Here is a 16,503-nt window from a genome sequence, read left to right on the forward strand (position 1 = left end):
AATGCTTCTTCTCTCTACTCTAGATCAGGCCAATTTAGGTTGTATGCTCTCTGATGCCTCTCCTCCTTTAATAAGCACTATTAAGGACATCTAAAAGACTGAGAGTTAGCTTTGCTTGGGACTTCTAAACCAACAAATCAGTATTATTTATTTCTTACTAAACCCAACATTGGCTATTGCAGAATACAATGGTGGTATCCCAAAAGGTATTTTGAGGACAATAGACTAAATACTTCGGCAGGACTACAGTCACTCAGTTAATGTTCCCATAGTTCTAACATGCTTTTTCTTTTAATACAAAATATTATTTGAATTACAAGTGGAATTTGCTAATAAACATGGTTGATAATAAAAAATAACTACACACAAAATTAGCTTGTTCACAGGATTTTTAAAACCACAGTTTTTCTGAAACACTGCATTTTAGAGACATTTGTAAATACCATCAGTATATTTTGACAGCTACTTTCTGGAAACAAAGATATCAGGTGCCCTTAAAGAAATGTTCTGAATGCTTTAAAACATCCCAAGGTTTAAAATAAGTTGTTTTACTTTTAGCGGGAACCAAACATGAAAGGGAGGGGCGATTATGCGAATCAAACCAGAAGGACACACGGCCGGGCACATTGCCCTGGTGCAGTGGGACACGGGCAGCCCGGAGAGGTGGGCTGGGTGGCAGACGGGTAGGGTGATATCAGTGTAAACCCTACCTGTGGAGACAGTATTCCAGAATAAAAGGAAACAGAGTAGCCCACACAAGGACTGACTCAAGCATAACTCTGGCAGCCTAAGTATTTTGTTATAGTCGCGTTGAAAAATTTCACTGTGTTGATAAAACCCTCAGTCCAAACTTTGCATAGAGGAAATTATCTTTTTGCTCCAAGATACAACAGCATCTAACAAATATATGATGATGTTGAGAATACTCAATGCCCACATAGGCCCAGACAATTTAAAACCAGAAGTTTTCTCCTTTGTTCTGCTATGGCTATAAAATACACTTTTGATTTTTTTTCCCCTCTCAACATTTTTAAACATAACAAAGAAAACCAACTGTTTCAAAATTTTTCACACGAAGGGGAACACTATTTTATGGCATTCTTTCCTAGAAATCTTTTAAGTTTTATTTATTAACAGAATTAATCTGATCATAAGCTGGCTGACACACAAAGTGTTGAAATATGTCATCTTCAAACCATGTTTTGCTAATGAAATGTTGGTGTTAATTCAGGGGATAAAACAGAATCCTAGAATCTGTAACATGAGCCAAACAACAAATGTGGTTCCGCTGGCAAAAAAGCACCATTTTCTCCCTTTTCTGTTGTGGGTTTGTCACTGTGTGCTCTCCATCATCCATTTCTTTCCAGAATCTACTTTTTGATGTGGAGTCCCCACTTGGCCATCAACTTCTACATTAAAATGCTCTGAACATGTTTTGCAGTTCCAATCCCAGGAACTGTTTTGCACTTTCAATCCCAGAATCCAAAAGGATTTCATAAAAAAAAACTAAGGCTGGGATTTCATAAATAACCTCAAGGTATCTCTACAATGCAATCAACTTTATGCTAGTGCCAAGTCCAGCCAGTAACCACTGCCAAAAGCAGCAGCAAAGTTAGGTAAATGCTCTGACCGTTTGACTGTATTGAGCTTCGGGTTGTTGTGGCTAGATTGCTATCGGGATGCAAGAAAGCTAGTTTAAATTTAGCCTTAATAAGTTTACACTACACTTCAATGACCAGCGTAGCTCCTGCATAGACATTCTCAGGAGTTCAGCACCCAAACCCTTACTGGAGGGTGCCTTCCGAAATCCCGGTCTGAAGCATCACAAATGGGTTAACAGAAATGGCAATTTAAGCTGCTTTTCCAAGCACCTGCAGGGCATTAATATAATTGTGCTCTCAGCTAATCCTATGGTCTAAACCAATGGTTCCTGATCTTTGAAGTGTAAGCACATCACAGGCGAGGCACGGCAGAGGGACCAGGTGAGCTTTGCTGGATTTGCCCCATGCCAGGCCAATTGCAGTGTCCTTGTACTCTGCTCCAAAGAATACAAGTCCTGGTAAGTTCAAAGCAAAGATATCTATGCGGCACTGAAGGGTGAGCTGTGCTTTTGGGATCGCTCTCTGTGCCAACACTGTCGTAATCCCAACAGGCTCAAACTCAACAGCAGCGGAACGGCAGCGACGGGAGCCGCTCAGTTGTTCAATGCCTTGTCAGAGCGCTGCTGCCGAGGTCTTTGCTATTAGACTTCGCGACGCCATGGCATCCGAATTGGTTACCTTATAAGCCACGAGAAAGGAATGTGATGAGCCAAAATTTTATCCTGATTTTATGACTCTGATGGCACAAAGTTTGACTCGCCCTTGGGCCAGACAAATCACGGTGTAACACAGAATGCCAAGTGCTTTAAGCACTTGTCTCAAACGGGCCCAAACTGAGGCCATCTGAAGCCAAAAAGGGTTGTGCAGACTGGGGTTTTAGGTTATCAAAAGAAGGGAAATGTTCTTAAAAGTTTCATTTATTCTTTTTCACTAATGTTTAAGATACTATTTTAAAAAATAATCAAGATTAAGGAGATAGATAGAATTCCGAAATAATAACAACTTAGAAATCTTTAGCAAAGAGAGTCAGGAATTTGAATTAACATCAAAATCATCTATTATGGCATCCACATCTGGATATCACTTTAGTGACTAAATCCAAAGCTTCTCTGAGAGCCAGTTGGTTTCTGTAAAAATGTATTTCTCCCTTTGAAAGGAAATAATAATTGGAAGGTCTTACAGGAAGTCACCCAATACCATATAAAGGAAATTGCAATCTGTTCCTCAATGTTAGTTTAAATCAATGTTATATTTAGCAAATGCCCATTTTTTAATGATAGTCTTTTTAATAGCTTATACTATATTAAGTCTTCTCAAAGGCTTATGCTATATTAAGAATTGCTTTGTTTTTAGAATGTTTCTTTAATAATCCCTTGAAGGTCTTCAGCTTGCCCTAGGTTGGATGTTCCCCATCTCCAGGACATCTAGGATTCCACTTTCACCAAATTTTTTTTTGCCCCAGGCTAACAAAAAGCAAAGTATTCCTGCATATGCTCATCTAGAAGTATGCGTGGTTCTTAAAAATACTCAGTGATTAAATATTAAAACCACCTCTTTCTGTTTCCAGAAGTATACACAGCAGTTCACCTTCCTAAGAATTTTCTGTTTGGATATCTGGCTTTCAGTAAATTTCCATTAAATCAGTGATTTCAAAGGAAGACTTTTTTAAAACTACAATATTAATGATACTAAATGAAGTTCAAGAACTTCAAGCATAACAGCTCCTGCAATTTCTTCCCCAAGCTGACCAACTCATACAAAAGATACTTGCAGCACCAGTGCTAAAAACTCTCTGGGATGCTGCTCAGAAACCCTCTGCAGAATTCCCCCGTGGTTTTTATGTATTTCACTACATTGTGAGGTAATGACATCAAAATTAAGTTTACAATAGCTCAACACAGATTTACATGGAGAAGGATTTCATACAACCTATAATCATTAGTGTTCAAAAACTGTTGTTACCAACAGCCAAATTATTTCCACTGAACATAGTTTAAGTAAATCCATAAATTCAACACTAGCATTTGCACCAGGTGCTAAGAAAAAAGCTGGTAAACAGTCTAAAACATGTTTGTCAAATATATAACTCAAGAAGGTATCATGCATGATAACTTGAATTACAGCATATTTCTGACCATATGGAAGACTATTCCACTGTCACAGGGTTTCTCTATATCTAGACGGCCACTAGAAAAGTGGAGAACTACAAATAGCACATTTTCCTAAGTGGCAAAAATCCACCTGTACCCCAAAATAACGTGATTTAACTACCTTCTATTTGCAGACCTCAGTGATTATAAAAACTACCCCTGGTGATTCAATTTGGGTAACAGATTATAGCCAACATTTTTCTGGTTATACCTTTGACAGAAGAGACTAAAGAATGATTGGAAAGAAGATTCCGTTCCTCAACAAACACACAAATAAAGGCAGACATTTTCCTTAAGGAAAAAAACCCCAATCATTAAAGAATTTATGAAAGAAAGGAAAAAGAACACTCTGCAGATGATGAGATAATAATGTCAACCTAATTTCATTATGCAAATCATTCAAGTATAGAGGACAACATTAACTGTACCATAATTGAACATCAGATGGTTCTAACATGTAAAAACTCCCATGGTTTCTTTTCAGCACAAAAAGTTAGAAAAACTGTAGGAGTTCATTTTTTCATGAGTTTCTAGATTTAACAATGTAATTCTTTGTTTTGTACTAGTAAACGTCTTTACGAAGAAAAAAAGGAATTTCCTTCTTCTATACAACTTTTAATGAAGTGTTTTCGTTGTCAACCCTAGCAGATTACATCGTTTCAAAATTTTTCCATTGCTCTCTACTACTCTGAAAGGAAAAATGCTTTCAGAAATAATTCTGCTTTCTTCTGCAGGTGGGATTCTCTGCAGTCGCTTTGAATCGAGGTGTCAAAGCAGCAAGGAACAGAGTTTGAATATTCAGAACCCATAGTCTATTAAAGCTTCTTTGAAAAAGGCCAGAGAATGCAACTCCGATGCAAAATATGTAGGAAAAAAAGTTACAAATAAAAAATACTTTATTCCATTCATATTTAGCACAGATTTTTGCATATAGTTTTCAATGGAACTTAAGAACATACTTTCCTTAAACATGAAAGTTGAGAATGTCTTGTGAAAACCAAGCCACAGCCCGTGCCATACTGCTGGCTCTCAGGTGCTGCAACTCAGCTCTCCTACTTTTCACCTTTTTTTTCAAGTACCGAAAGCACTGCATAAAAGTGCTGAAAATACATTAAAATATCTGAGTCAGTATTAAAAGAAAGAACAGGAAAGTTTCAAGTATTTGACTGAAGTGGATGGATTAGACTCGCCAAACCCAAACGTTTTATACAGGCATATGAGCAGCCAGAGGAAGGAGAGCCTGAGTCATCAGCTACATCAAAGTCAAGGTCCAGTGAATGGAATTAGCGAGCGCTGTGTGAACAAGAACGATACCTGCATTCATCTGCCCACTGCGGAACTTTTAATTACACTCAAACAGCCAGTAGCATCAGTGACTAAAATCCCCAGATTACCTTGATTGCTCTGTCATTATCTGTAATCAGCTGCTGCTTCTTATCTTCAAACTTGTGTACAACTTCCTGGAGCCGCTGCTCGGTGGCAAGCTGCTGCCGGCTGTTCTCCTCTGTCAGAGAGGAAATGGTTGTCTTAAGTTCAGCTATGATCTAAAAAGAAAACAGCATGCTAAATCTCTCTTCAGTAAAAGGCATGTATTTTGCATGTTTTTATGGTCAGTACACGCATGGCATTGGCAAACTCTGCTGTGCAAGCTAAATATTTGAAATTAGCAAATTACACACTGGCAAGCGTGAAATTCCACGCGGAGAAAAGGAATATAGTAAGGCTGCGAATGACAAAAATTGCTGAACACAAAATATTTGGAAGGGTTTTCCACTATGACATTCCAAAATATTTACTCATGAGAACAAAGCACATCTGTGATCTTCAAAATAGAGCATGTCTCCAGTCTTCCACTGCACTGGAACCAGTACTGCAAATTTACATAGTGATGGTGGTGTTCATTTTCTAGAAGGATGCTTTATAGTTTGATACTGCAGAGAGAAAAAACCCCAAATTTACATACGGGACTGAAATTTAAACTTGATAGTGAAATTGCTGAGCTGCTGAAAGAAGCATATTCTGCTTACAAATCAGCAGGGACCTGATTCAATGTCCAGGACCCTTAAACTAGACCTTTTACATGATTCGCTCGTGATTTGTTGAAATGTACTTGTTTCACCTTTTTTATCACTGTGGAAAGTCATAACTAAACCTGATCCTTCAGGCATGTTTACAGAATTTTATGCTGACATGTAAGTCATCGCCCAGCAAAGCACTTAAACATATGGGAGAGTCACTGACTTCAATGTATATATTCAAGCTTAAGGTTAAGCTGCTGCAGCAGCATAATATAGTCCAGGTCTAAAAGCACTTCAGCGCACAGGGAGTTCAGGGAGAGACTACCAGAGTGCTCAGACTTGTGTGTTTGCATGGCCTCCTGATTGGCAGAGAAACATTTAACTCTATTAACATCACAGTTATTTAGGAAAAAATGGGGGTTTTTTAGAACTGCTAATAGGCTAGGACTAACATAATAAGAAATACTCTACAAATGAAAGTACCAGAATCACTGGGGAAGGGGAAAAGGACTGATTAAAACTCTACTCTAAATTTATTTATCTATTTTACTACCTGAAAACCCCAGAGAGTAACAAAGATTATGAGTAAAACCTACACAGATATTTCTGTATTTCTTTTCTAAAAACAAATACATATTTAAAAAGATAATATACCAGTCAAAAAGAAGGCTATTTGCTCTTAATGAGATCAATGGGCCAAAGTTTAGAGATTATCTGGATAGGTGAAACTCTTTAGGCAGAATTAAGCAGTATCACTGGTTTTGCAATTCAGATCATCGTTTAGATGACACACAATTTGCACAAATTTGGCTTTGCTAGGTGTGTAACACATGCAGCGAGAAAGCAAGAGAAAGCGATGGATCATACACATTAGTAAGATAACAACTTGAAGCCATGCAAACCTCTACCACTTTGCATATGTTCCATTTTGTCACTTTTTAAAAAGAAAACAAAATAACAAGCCCTTTAATAGAACACAAAAGTGAAATTTAAAGCTTTTACTGGGTAAGAGACCCTGGACTAGCATAGGAGTTCTGAAATGCATACAAGGAAATTTCAGCATGAATCGATGGAGAAAGATCTGCTTTGTACAGTACTTTTCAGAGAAAAGAATCTGTTTACTTTGTATAAACTTCAGAGGAAATTTCTTGAAATATCTTCTCTGTGTGGGTGTTAAAAGTGAATGTTCCAAGAGGCCACAGAGAGTAAGATTAGACAGATGTTGTCAGCAACACGACCACAAGAAAAGTTGCAATTGACCTATTATTAATACTGATCTACAAAAAACCCCAATGTTCAAGTAACTTTAGGGATTTGATTCAAACCCACAAAAGTAAAGAAATTCAGACATCAGGGTGAAACTCCTTTATTGTGCCAAATAGCCCTGACATATGATGTATGTGTTCTGTCTGCCACAGAAAGCGCAGAGGAATGCCAGTTCTGGTCATTGGGTTCATCCCTCCCTAGTAAAGAGAACAGTGTATTAGCTACAGCAATGCTTAGCTTAAAAAAAAAGTCTCAGAATTTTTCTATTTTGAGACTATTCTACAGGCTAATAGATTTCAGTCTGACAGAATTTATTATGACATCCAGGTTAAATAGTTATTATCTTGCACTACACTACCTCGGTGTTCCCACTGTAACAATTAAAGCAATTTCCCTCACCCCTTATTTAAAAATTCAGAAATGCTTAAAGTATTCCACCAGTTTTTAACGAATGGACCAAGACACATTTTTGTTCTGACAGTAAACTATGTCTGGCATAGAAAGACTGACTTTTGATTACACTCACTAGGCATGACAATAGCATAAAAATGACAATGACAAAAGGTAAAATAGAGTTAGCAATGAAAGGGATCTCTTCCTTAAGGTCTGGTATGCATTAAATGTTACTTTTTGAGCTTTATCAATTTTCTGCTATTCAGGTTCAGATGGCAAGATAAAAAAACAGGGCTTCTTTTGTTATTGTTGCTTCTTTCTTTCTTTATAAATAAGGCTCTCAAAAAATTACTAAAAAGGCATTTAGGAGAGCACTCTCTCTGATTTATTCTGCGGAATTGGTGAGGGTGGAAGGGACCAGCTCAAAGCAGGGTCATCCAGAGCAGGTTGCTCAGGATCATGTCCCGTCAGGTTTTGAGTATCTCCAAGGATGGAGATGCCACAACCTCTCTGTATGCAAACAACTGTGCAGGAAATACACATTAGGTTTCAGAAATATAATGTAAAAATACATTTAACAATGATTCTGACAAATGGAGTCTCAAAAAATGCGGTGCAAAAAACTGTGCTAGTCCAATGAAATTTCACTGAAATAACTAAAGCCAAAATTTTGGACAAGCTTTACAGACAGTGAGACCCAATGGTAGCTGAAAAGCTGAAATCAGGAGCTTAAAATATTTTAAAGTGCTTGTAATAAAGTTCGCAAGTTCTTGTCATCATCTCACTGACCATCTCTGCCTAGTTTGGAGGCTTCTAAACCATTCCTTGTAGTGTTTGTATTGATTTTTAAGAGTATTATTACACAGTTATTACTATTGCTGAAAAGGCACTTTGCAAGTAAAAGGCAGGCATTCTGCTGTGGTTGGGAGGAATGAGAAGAATGACACCTCCACATAAATCCTCGTGGCAATTTTCTTATTATTAAAAGCTTAACTTCTGGTTGCATCTCCATCATTTTTCACACTTCAGTACTACCTGTCAATCAAACTGAAAGCTGAAATATTTAAAAATTGTCCCATCTTATCATTTTTAAGCATCCATGTAAATTCAACACACATTCTCATCTTCCATGTTCAAAAGACTACTCTGAAGAACAAAAACTCAAGTCAACACCAGTTTGCTTTCAGGACACTGACATTCTTCAGGGTGTTATTTTGGGCAGAAATGTTGAACTGGCTAGGAGCAACGATAAACACCAAGATGGCACAGTTGGGACCGCCATCCTGCCATCGGCTGTGTGGGCAAACACCGCCTCGTGACATGAAATGCAAGTCCTGGTTGTGCAACTGCTCCTGATTTTACGAGCTGTGCTGGTTGACGGGGCACCTCGCCTTCCCTTCCCACCGACTGAGGGAGGACTTGGTCCTCTTGGGTCCTCGGGAGATGATAAAAGTAGATACAAAAGATGAAATTTAGAACTGAAAAAACTCCCCACCCATTTCTTCTAGTCAGCTGAATGCTCTGTGGTTTTTGAAAGGTTAAAAACTGCAAGAAAGACACTGGATGTTTGATTTGGGAAACGGTTACGGCTTCTCTTCTCATCAAGACCTCTGCTTAAGAGCAGAAGTAATTACACTTTTCATCAAATGGCGTCACCTGAGGTTCCTGCCTTCTCGCTACCTACCTGCGAGGATTTAGCCAGCTTCTGACTGTACTCCTTCTCAGCCTGCTTCAGCCGGCTGTTTGCCTGAAACACACACAAAAGGCAACCAGATTAGCTCAGACGAAGAACGTGTACAGACACTTTGCCACCGACCCCTCCGCTTGGCACCTCATCCGCATGCCTATCGCTGAGCGGCTGGGACCCGTGCCAACTCCAACGCCCTTTTGTGGCAGCCAAAAAACCGCAAGGGCTTGCCTTTGATCTCGGGCCAACTATTCATCACTTAAAAGAGGGGAGAAACTGTACCTCTGCTGCCAATTATTAGAAAAACATAAAGACTTCTGCGGATTAAAAAAAAAAAAAAAAAAAAAAAAGAGTGAGTGAGTGTGTGCGTGGCAGGGAAAGGAGGCAACACGCACATGAGTTTATCAGGGTGACTTTGTTTCTGAACGGAGGGAAAAGGCAAGGAGAAAGCCCCAGGCACAGGCTGCCAGGGTACAACGCGACATGGAGGACACAACTTCATGTCTTGGCTTGGTGTCTGCAACTGCCTTTTGTCCCATTGCACGTCTCTTCCTATTTAAAGGTGGTGATTACACTGAAAATCGACGCAGCGCGCAGCTGAACCAACCGGGAGCTCTTGGACGTACTGCTCCTTCCCTTTCCTAGCTTTTTTTTTTTTTTTTTTTTTATCCCACAAGTCAAAGATGAAGAATAAAACAAACTGAAAACAAGGCTGCTTTGTCATATTGGAATCCAATAAGCAAATATTTCTCTAATTGGAATCCAATAAGCAAATATTTCTACAATTCTGGGGAAAAAATACCTCTTAAGGTTTTTTCCTCAAATAATTTAATTTCAGCAATTATTCGATAACAACAATAATTAAAAAATAAATTCAATTTAATTTCAGGACACAGTTCTGATCTATGTTTTACTTGCAAAGTGCCGTGGTATTATACTGATAGCCCAGCCTCAAAATGCTGTCCTCAGATGAACTGCTAAGCGCTCTCGCGTTCTTGGCTCTAAAATTTGAGGACAGGTGTCTAAGAAAAATATTTTCTTAGGGGGACAGAATATTACGAAGCTGAGTTCTGAAGCAAATTTAAGCTGATTAAGTTTTCAAAATCTATCTGACCTCGTGTTCAAATCTTTGATCTGTCGTCCTTAGTTTTACGGCACAGCATCCAGCACACAAACACATGCTCCTTCAGCTGCCTGCGTGCCAGCGCCTGTTTTGGGGGACCACAGAAGCCACGGGGCCCCCCCAAAGCCTCTGAACCCTGCTTGGATCCTGTTGCAAGACTGAAACTCCATTTCTGCAAACACCAGGGGTTTCAGTCAAGCAAATAGTCTTATTGATTTTACTGGACTATAAATTTAGGAGCTTAACGTTGCAGAGAGTGTTGTGAATCACCACCAAGCATGATAGGGCTCAAATCATCCTATACAATCCAGGCACTTATGGATGGTGCAGCTTAATATAAGTATATTACAGCCAGTTAAAAATAATCTTAAAGTTTACATGATACTGCAATTGAAGATCTTGAATTCCTTCAAGTTCCAAGATTATGAAACATATGGAGGTCTATATTTCATCTGCTTTTTGGTACTAAGAAACCTACTTAAAAAGTTAACCAAAACCAATTATCAAATTTGTGCATAATTTTTGAGAACACATGTTTTGGTTGTTTTCTGTTATAAACAGACATAATGGCACACTACATACTGGTTTAAAACAGCATATACAAGACTTCTGGAGCACCAGACAAATTAAATTCCACCTCTTCTACATTTATCATTTAAAGTGTGCCACAAACACTGTGAGGGCATATTGTGGGGCTGCATAAATAAAAAGAGAGCAGTAACACAGAAGCAGTTATGCCAGACAGCTCTATGCATGCTCCATTTCTCTTTGTACTCAGGCTGACCCATGCTAACACTCTTTCCACTGTATTGTTGTCTAGTTTCAGATTACGTTTTACCACCACTGCATATCATAAAGTGACTGAAACTGCCAGTTTATCTTTAGGGGAAAAAAGTAAAAAATAAATTACACTAATAGTATAAATTACTGTTACTCCCAGAAAGGGAGAGATGCTAGTCAGCAAGGCACTGCTAAGAAGATCACATTACAGCTGCTCTCACTCAACTTGCCTGGGGTAAAAGTCTTCATCTTTCATAGAAGCAGCTTTATAACCTCCTGAACCCATAGAAGAAATCCCAATAAATAATTAAAAACACACTCATAACTTCCATAAACAAATTAGAACTTGTTTATTCACACTGAGTAGAACCAGGATGACCTCTGATAGAAATGACAGAGGCGATCCAAAAGAAAGATATACTGAATTTGAGTGTTTTATTCCTAACTGAAGGCAAAGAAAGTATATCTTACCGGTTTATTTAAAGGCAATTACAACATCTTATTTTATAATGGCTTTAACAAATTCCAATTAGCAAAAATATTTATAAGTTGTCTCCCAGTCATCAACAAACCACAAATTCTTGCATTTACTTGCAGTCCCAAACATCCTTATTTGGGGGGTCTGATTTTCAGAAGTACTGAGCTACCAAAATTTCTACTGGAGATGGCAAACCCACATTCAGACCGGCTCTAGGTGTCTAAAACCGGCTCTCTCGACCCTGTGGCACTAAAAACCATGGGCACCTGCTGACTTCAGCTTTTCTCTCTACATCTGTAACACTGTACAGGTCTTGCATCATCACAAACTGCACAGGTAGCACCAGCGAAGCTCTGCAGAAGACAGTTTCTACAAGTTGTAGCACACTAGTCAGCTGAAAAGATCTAATACATGGTGATGCACAGGAACACTCTTTTCCACTGTCATCTTTTACTGCAGAAATATAAAACTTCTCCCTTTTTAAAACCTGCGACTAAACTAATTTAATACCTCTTGACTATAGGCTTTGCAGCCTAGGGAGGCATAAACCTATTCCCTTTGGGGCACGTATAGCACTGCTACACACAAAAAAAGCGCCTTTTTACTTTTTTTTTTTAAGGAATGACTTACAGCAAAGTAAATACGCCTAGCTGTGTACAGTGAACATCGTGGAAGATTTATATTATGTTTATCTTGACAAACGAGAAGGTTACAAACGGCACGGTGTACACAAGCAGCAGTTTCCTGGGCTGCTCCTTTTATAACAGGCTGCTCAGCTTGTGCATTGTATGAAGCATAAGTTGCCTCTGTATTATTTTAAGGGCATTCCCTCACTTTCAGGTTACATGTTATTTCAGAAACATAATGAGTAAGAATCCAACTGGAAGGGGAACATTTGGAGGGTCAGCCAGTATTCATTAAAGTCTAACTCTTTTTATAGCAATGGGCAGCACTGCAAATATAGTTAATGGTCTTAAACTAGTTTTCCATGTAGGAGAGGTAGCTGTTGAAATTCACACTCGGCAAAAACTTGTCAGAAATATCAATTGTAATATCCATTTTTATAATAAAAAGGTTTAAATTGGATAAGCCATAGATGAATTTCACTGATTCAAAAATTAGCTTCTGTTTAGTTTCACACAGTTAATACATATTTTAGCTAAAATTATCTGATTATGACAATTTTACATGCAGTTATTTTATATTACAGTGAGGAGTTTTGCATTAAAAAGATTATGTCCTTGTTACAGTTAATTGGTTTTAAAAACCAACTGTAATTCTATAACGAGCCTTAAAGCATCATATTGTGGTTGCTGAGCAAAACTGCACCGACTTCATCAAAACATTTCACGTAAAAATTAAAAATGGTATTAGCACTACAGATGTAGTATCTGAATTAATGGATGCTATTCTAACACAGTCTGCTTCGCATTTTTTCCTTTCATGAAACAGCATTACTAAGAATAGAAGAGTAAAGGATCTACGATGGGACCACGCCGCAAAAGCATACCACGTCCTACCCTAAGTACAAAGTTTTTATATGTTATTTTTAAGGTATAAAATGTATTAGAGGGGACTTTTAGTTCTAGTTCCACTCGACGGAACGCATGCCCTAAGCAGCCCTGGGGGCTGCTCACCAGTACGGCCACCTCCAGTGTCGACAGTAACTCCAGCTGCACCATGGGGTTGGCAGGCACACGGACAACTTCACCCTCCATCAACGTCCATGAAGGAGTTTAGGACATCTTGAATCTTCATCAAAAGTGCAACCGTTAAGAATTTTTTGAAACAGTACAAATACGTGCATATCTTCCAGCTTCGGAATGGTGATTTTTGGATGGAGACTTAGATTTCAATTATGCTACAAAATTGATAGGAAAACTAACTCCTGAAACGCAAGCGTGGATAGATCTGTAAGAGTTAAGGATGGATAGTGAAATCCTGTTCATCTATATATGATTTACAGTTTTTTGACTGATTCAGTAGTGTTTCAATTTGATTTCAGTCTCCCCAAAACATGAACAAACAACAAAAGCCCCGCAAACATAACTCTCAGACTAGAGGGTTATATATATACACCCATATTCACTAATAGAAAAGTAGATTTAAGAAATCTGGTTAGGGTACTAGCTAAGAAGTAATCATTTTTCAAAATGCCTGCAACTAACTAAATGATGGCCATACATAAGCTGATCCTCCATAATTAGTTAGATAAAAAAGAAAAACTTTAAAAAAAATAAAAACCAAAGGGTGGGGGAAGGAGAAGAAAGAAAACTTGCTCCAGGGAAGAAGCAACTGTTCTCTGATGTGCAGCAAAGAATTTAACATCAAAGAACTAATGTAAATGGGGCCCATTTACCTTAAAAAACAACAGAAATATTCTGGAATATTTCTATTTAAGTTTGACAGCATTATGCTTTGTACCAAAATTCAAGATTGTGTAATTTGACAGATGTCAAAAGAAAATGACCTTCAGAATGGCTAACTGTAGCAATTTTTGTTATTAAGTATGTTAAAACACTCTGTACAGTATCTGTTTAAACTTCAGAGATTAGCAGATCACCTTTTAAGTTCACATGATTGTACATAAAAATTTCATTTTGACCTCAAAGCCTGAAACATGTATTTTCCTTATGTGCCTCTAATCCCGACAGTGGGTGACTTCCTACGCCAATGCTCTTGTTCTTTCTACTGCTCTCCCCACCAATCAGATACCAAATGGAAAGCCAATTCTCTGCGTAACAGTGAAAATAGCACACCAGTTCAAATATGTAATTTGAGCCATCCAAAAGACCATTAAAAATAGTTCAATATCCCAAATGATGTTAACAGAATAATTAGTCAAGTACCAAATGACTTCAAGGGTTTTGAAAATGAATGATAGCAATCCCAATCTGTCATACCCACAAATCCTATTAATATTCTATTTTACATTCCACTTTTGTAGGTCTATAAATCTTTCTTTTTTTTTTTTCTTTAAATATACATCTTTAGGAGAAAAAAACCCCTTTCATTCATGTCCTAAGTGCTTTTCATTGGGAAAAAAACCCAAGAATGAATAGAAATGAATTTGACACTCTACTGTATGGACAATTGCCTCTCTGCAGTATATTGCAATTCTGTGCTTAATGGGGGCCTACTGAAAAACTGCTTGTGCAATTTGTGCCTTAGGAAAACTCTGATTTCCAGTCCTTTCATTTAAACCAACAGTGTATTTCTAATCATTCTGAAATGATGTAGAGAAATTAAATACAGACATTAAACTCCTCCAAAAGTTCTTCTATGAGACTCCAACTGCATGGTGTCTGACGTCAAAGTTACGCCATCCTTACACTAGTACGCAATTACTAGCTTCATCTAAATGGATTTACTGAGCACCTACTTCCCAGCATCACTAATACTGATTTCGCTTCAATATTGCAGTGAGCCAGGCACCTTATTTAAAACCAACTGCACGACTTGGCCTAAAATACAAGCGTTGTATACAATACAAGTTTTTAACAGCAGATTAATAGTCTAGCTTTGCCACATGAAATTGTTCAATACCTTAACTATACTTCAAACAAGACAGTACTGATGCACGCATCAGGCATTTAAAGGACAGACAGCAAATTACAGTTTAATCTGAAGATGTACTGTGACATTTTGCCAAAATAGTTCGGAGGCAGGTGGCTTTTACGTTACGGCACGATTCCTTGTTTTGCTTGACACTCAAATAAGATGAACTGAGTAAACCTAGATGTTGAGACTGCAACACCCTCCACATTAGGGTACTGAAGCATAGTCTTCCCGCAGCGACATGCCTAAATCTGGTACAGCACAAATACATTCCTGGATTATGATTTTTAATATTTCCTGCTTTTCTTCTGTTCTGTCCAACTAAATTAAGATGGTTATTTAAAGTGGGTTTAAGACATCATATCAAAAAGCAGTGGCATTTTCTTTTTGAGAGCCTTAACAAATAAAACATGCACCCAACGGGAATTATTTGAGCTTTTACAAGCTGCCATTATTCATCAGAAATACAGGGCACCTCTGCTACACAGGCACCTCACTTGCTCATGTGCACTCTGTCTCTCTCTCCCACTCGAATATAAAGAAGTTTACAGAATAGCTTGTATCACTCAGGCCCAGATGGTTTTGGTACCCAAACAGCTGACACCCCATAAAATCACGAAGGGATAGGCTGCTAAACATCTTTGAAGATGCAAGTCAAAGCTAAAGTTTCCTCCACAAATAGAAGGCAACAGTACCAAGATGTGACACTGATCCATGATTTGACTCAGTTAAAGACTACTTAATATGAGCTTTACAATACACGATTCTTTCAGAAATTGGAGATTTCTGAGACCCATGCACTTTATCATTATATATCAGCTATGTTTACATGCCTTGATTTTTGCCAAGGAGAGACTCTAAGGCTCCTGAAAGGACTATAAAGGGATAAGAATGCAATGTTTATTTTTTAGATTCTCCACTGCTGTTTTAAGTTGAATTTTGTGGCAATAACAACCAAGTGTTAAGAAGATAATGACTAGAAAAAAATCCTACGTATGTATCATTTTGAGATAGATCCTTTTTTATTAAATAGAAGGAAAACGGGAAACAAAGAGACGGACTCGGTATTACTAAGTTAACTCGGCATTACTGTTACATCATTAGATGAGAGCCCGGCAAAAGTTAAGCTTCTACAGTTGGAAAGACAAACACTGAAAATACGACAAAATCCCCTAACAAATCTATGGTCTGAAGCAATCAGTGTTCCTTAGCAAGATTATGCTGGATTACTTTTTGTAGTTTTAAATACAACAAAGCTTCCCCAAAAGAACGACAACTTCACGGAGCCAGAAAGCATTACTGTACCGATGACTAACTACGCGCAAGTCCAGCAAAGTCCCAATTAAAAAGAGAATGGAATATATTGCTCAATCATGAAAGCAATTAAAAACATAAATAAGACATTGCGAGACTCTTAACATTCCCAATGTTTAATTATTTATCCGTTCT

At 38.0% G+C, this 16,503-nt stretch overlaps 1 protein-coding gene across 1 annotated transcript in view; it reads right to left on the bottom strand.

Moving 5' to 3' along the window:
- CEP112 (centrosomal protein 112kDa) overlaps positions 1-16,503 on the bottom strand; it is a 174,732-nt gene that overhangs the window by 38,386 nt on the left and 119,843 nt on the right. Inside the window, exons 19-20 of the mRNA XM_010578736.1 lie at positions 9,113-9,175; positions 5,146-5,295 (exon numbers count right to left, since the gene is read on the bottom strand). Of these exons, the coding sequence (XP_010577038.1) occupies positions 5,146-5,295; positions 9,113-9,175 (213 nt within the window). The remainder of the gene's footprint in view (positions 1-5,145; positions 5,296-9,112; positions 9,176-16,503) is intronic.

The sequence above is a fragment of the Haliaeetus leucocephalus genome, unplaced genomic scaffold (assembly GCF_000737465.1).
Source record: "Haliaeetus leucocephalus isolate CR32 unplaced genomic scaffold, Haliaeetus_leucocephalus-4.0 Scaffold646, whole genome shotgun sequence".
In the NCBI taxonomy this organism is placed as follows: Eukaryota; Metazoa; Chordata; class Aves; order Accipitriformes; family Accipitridae; genus Haliaeetus; species Haliaeetus leucocephalus.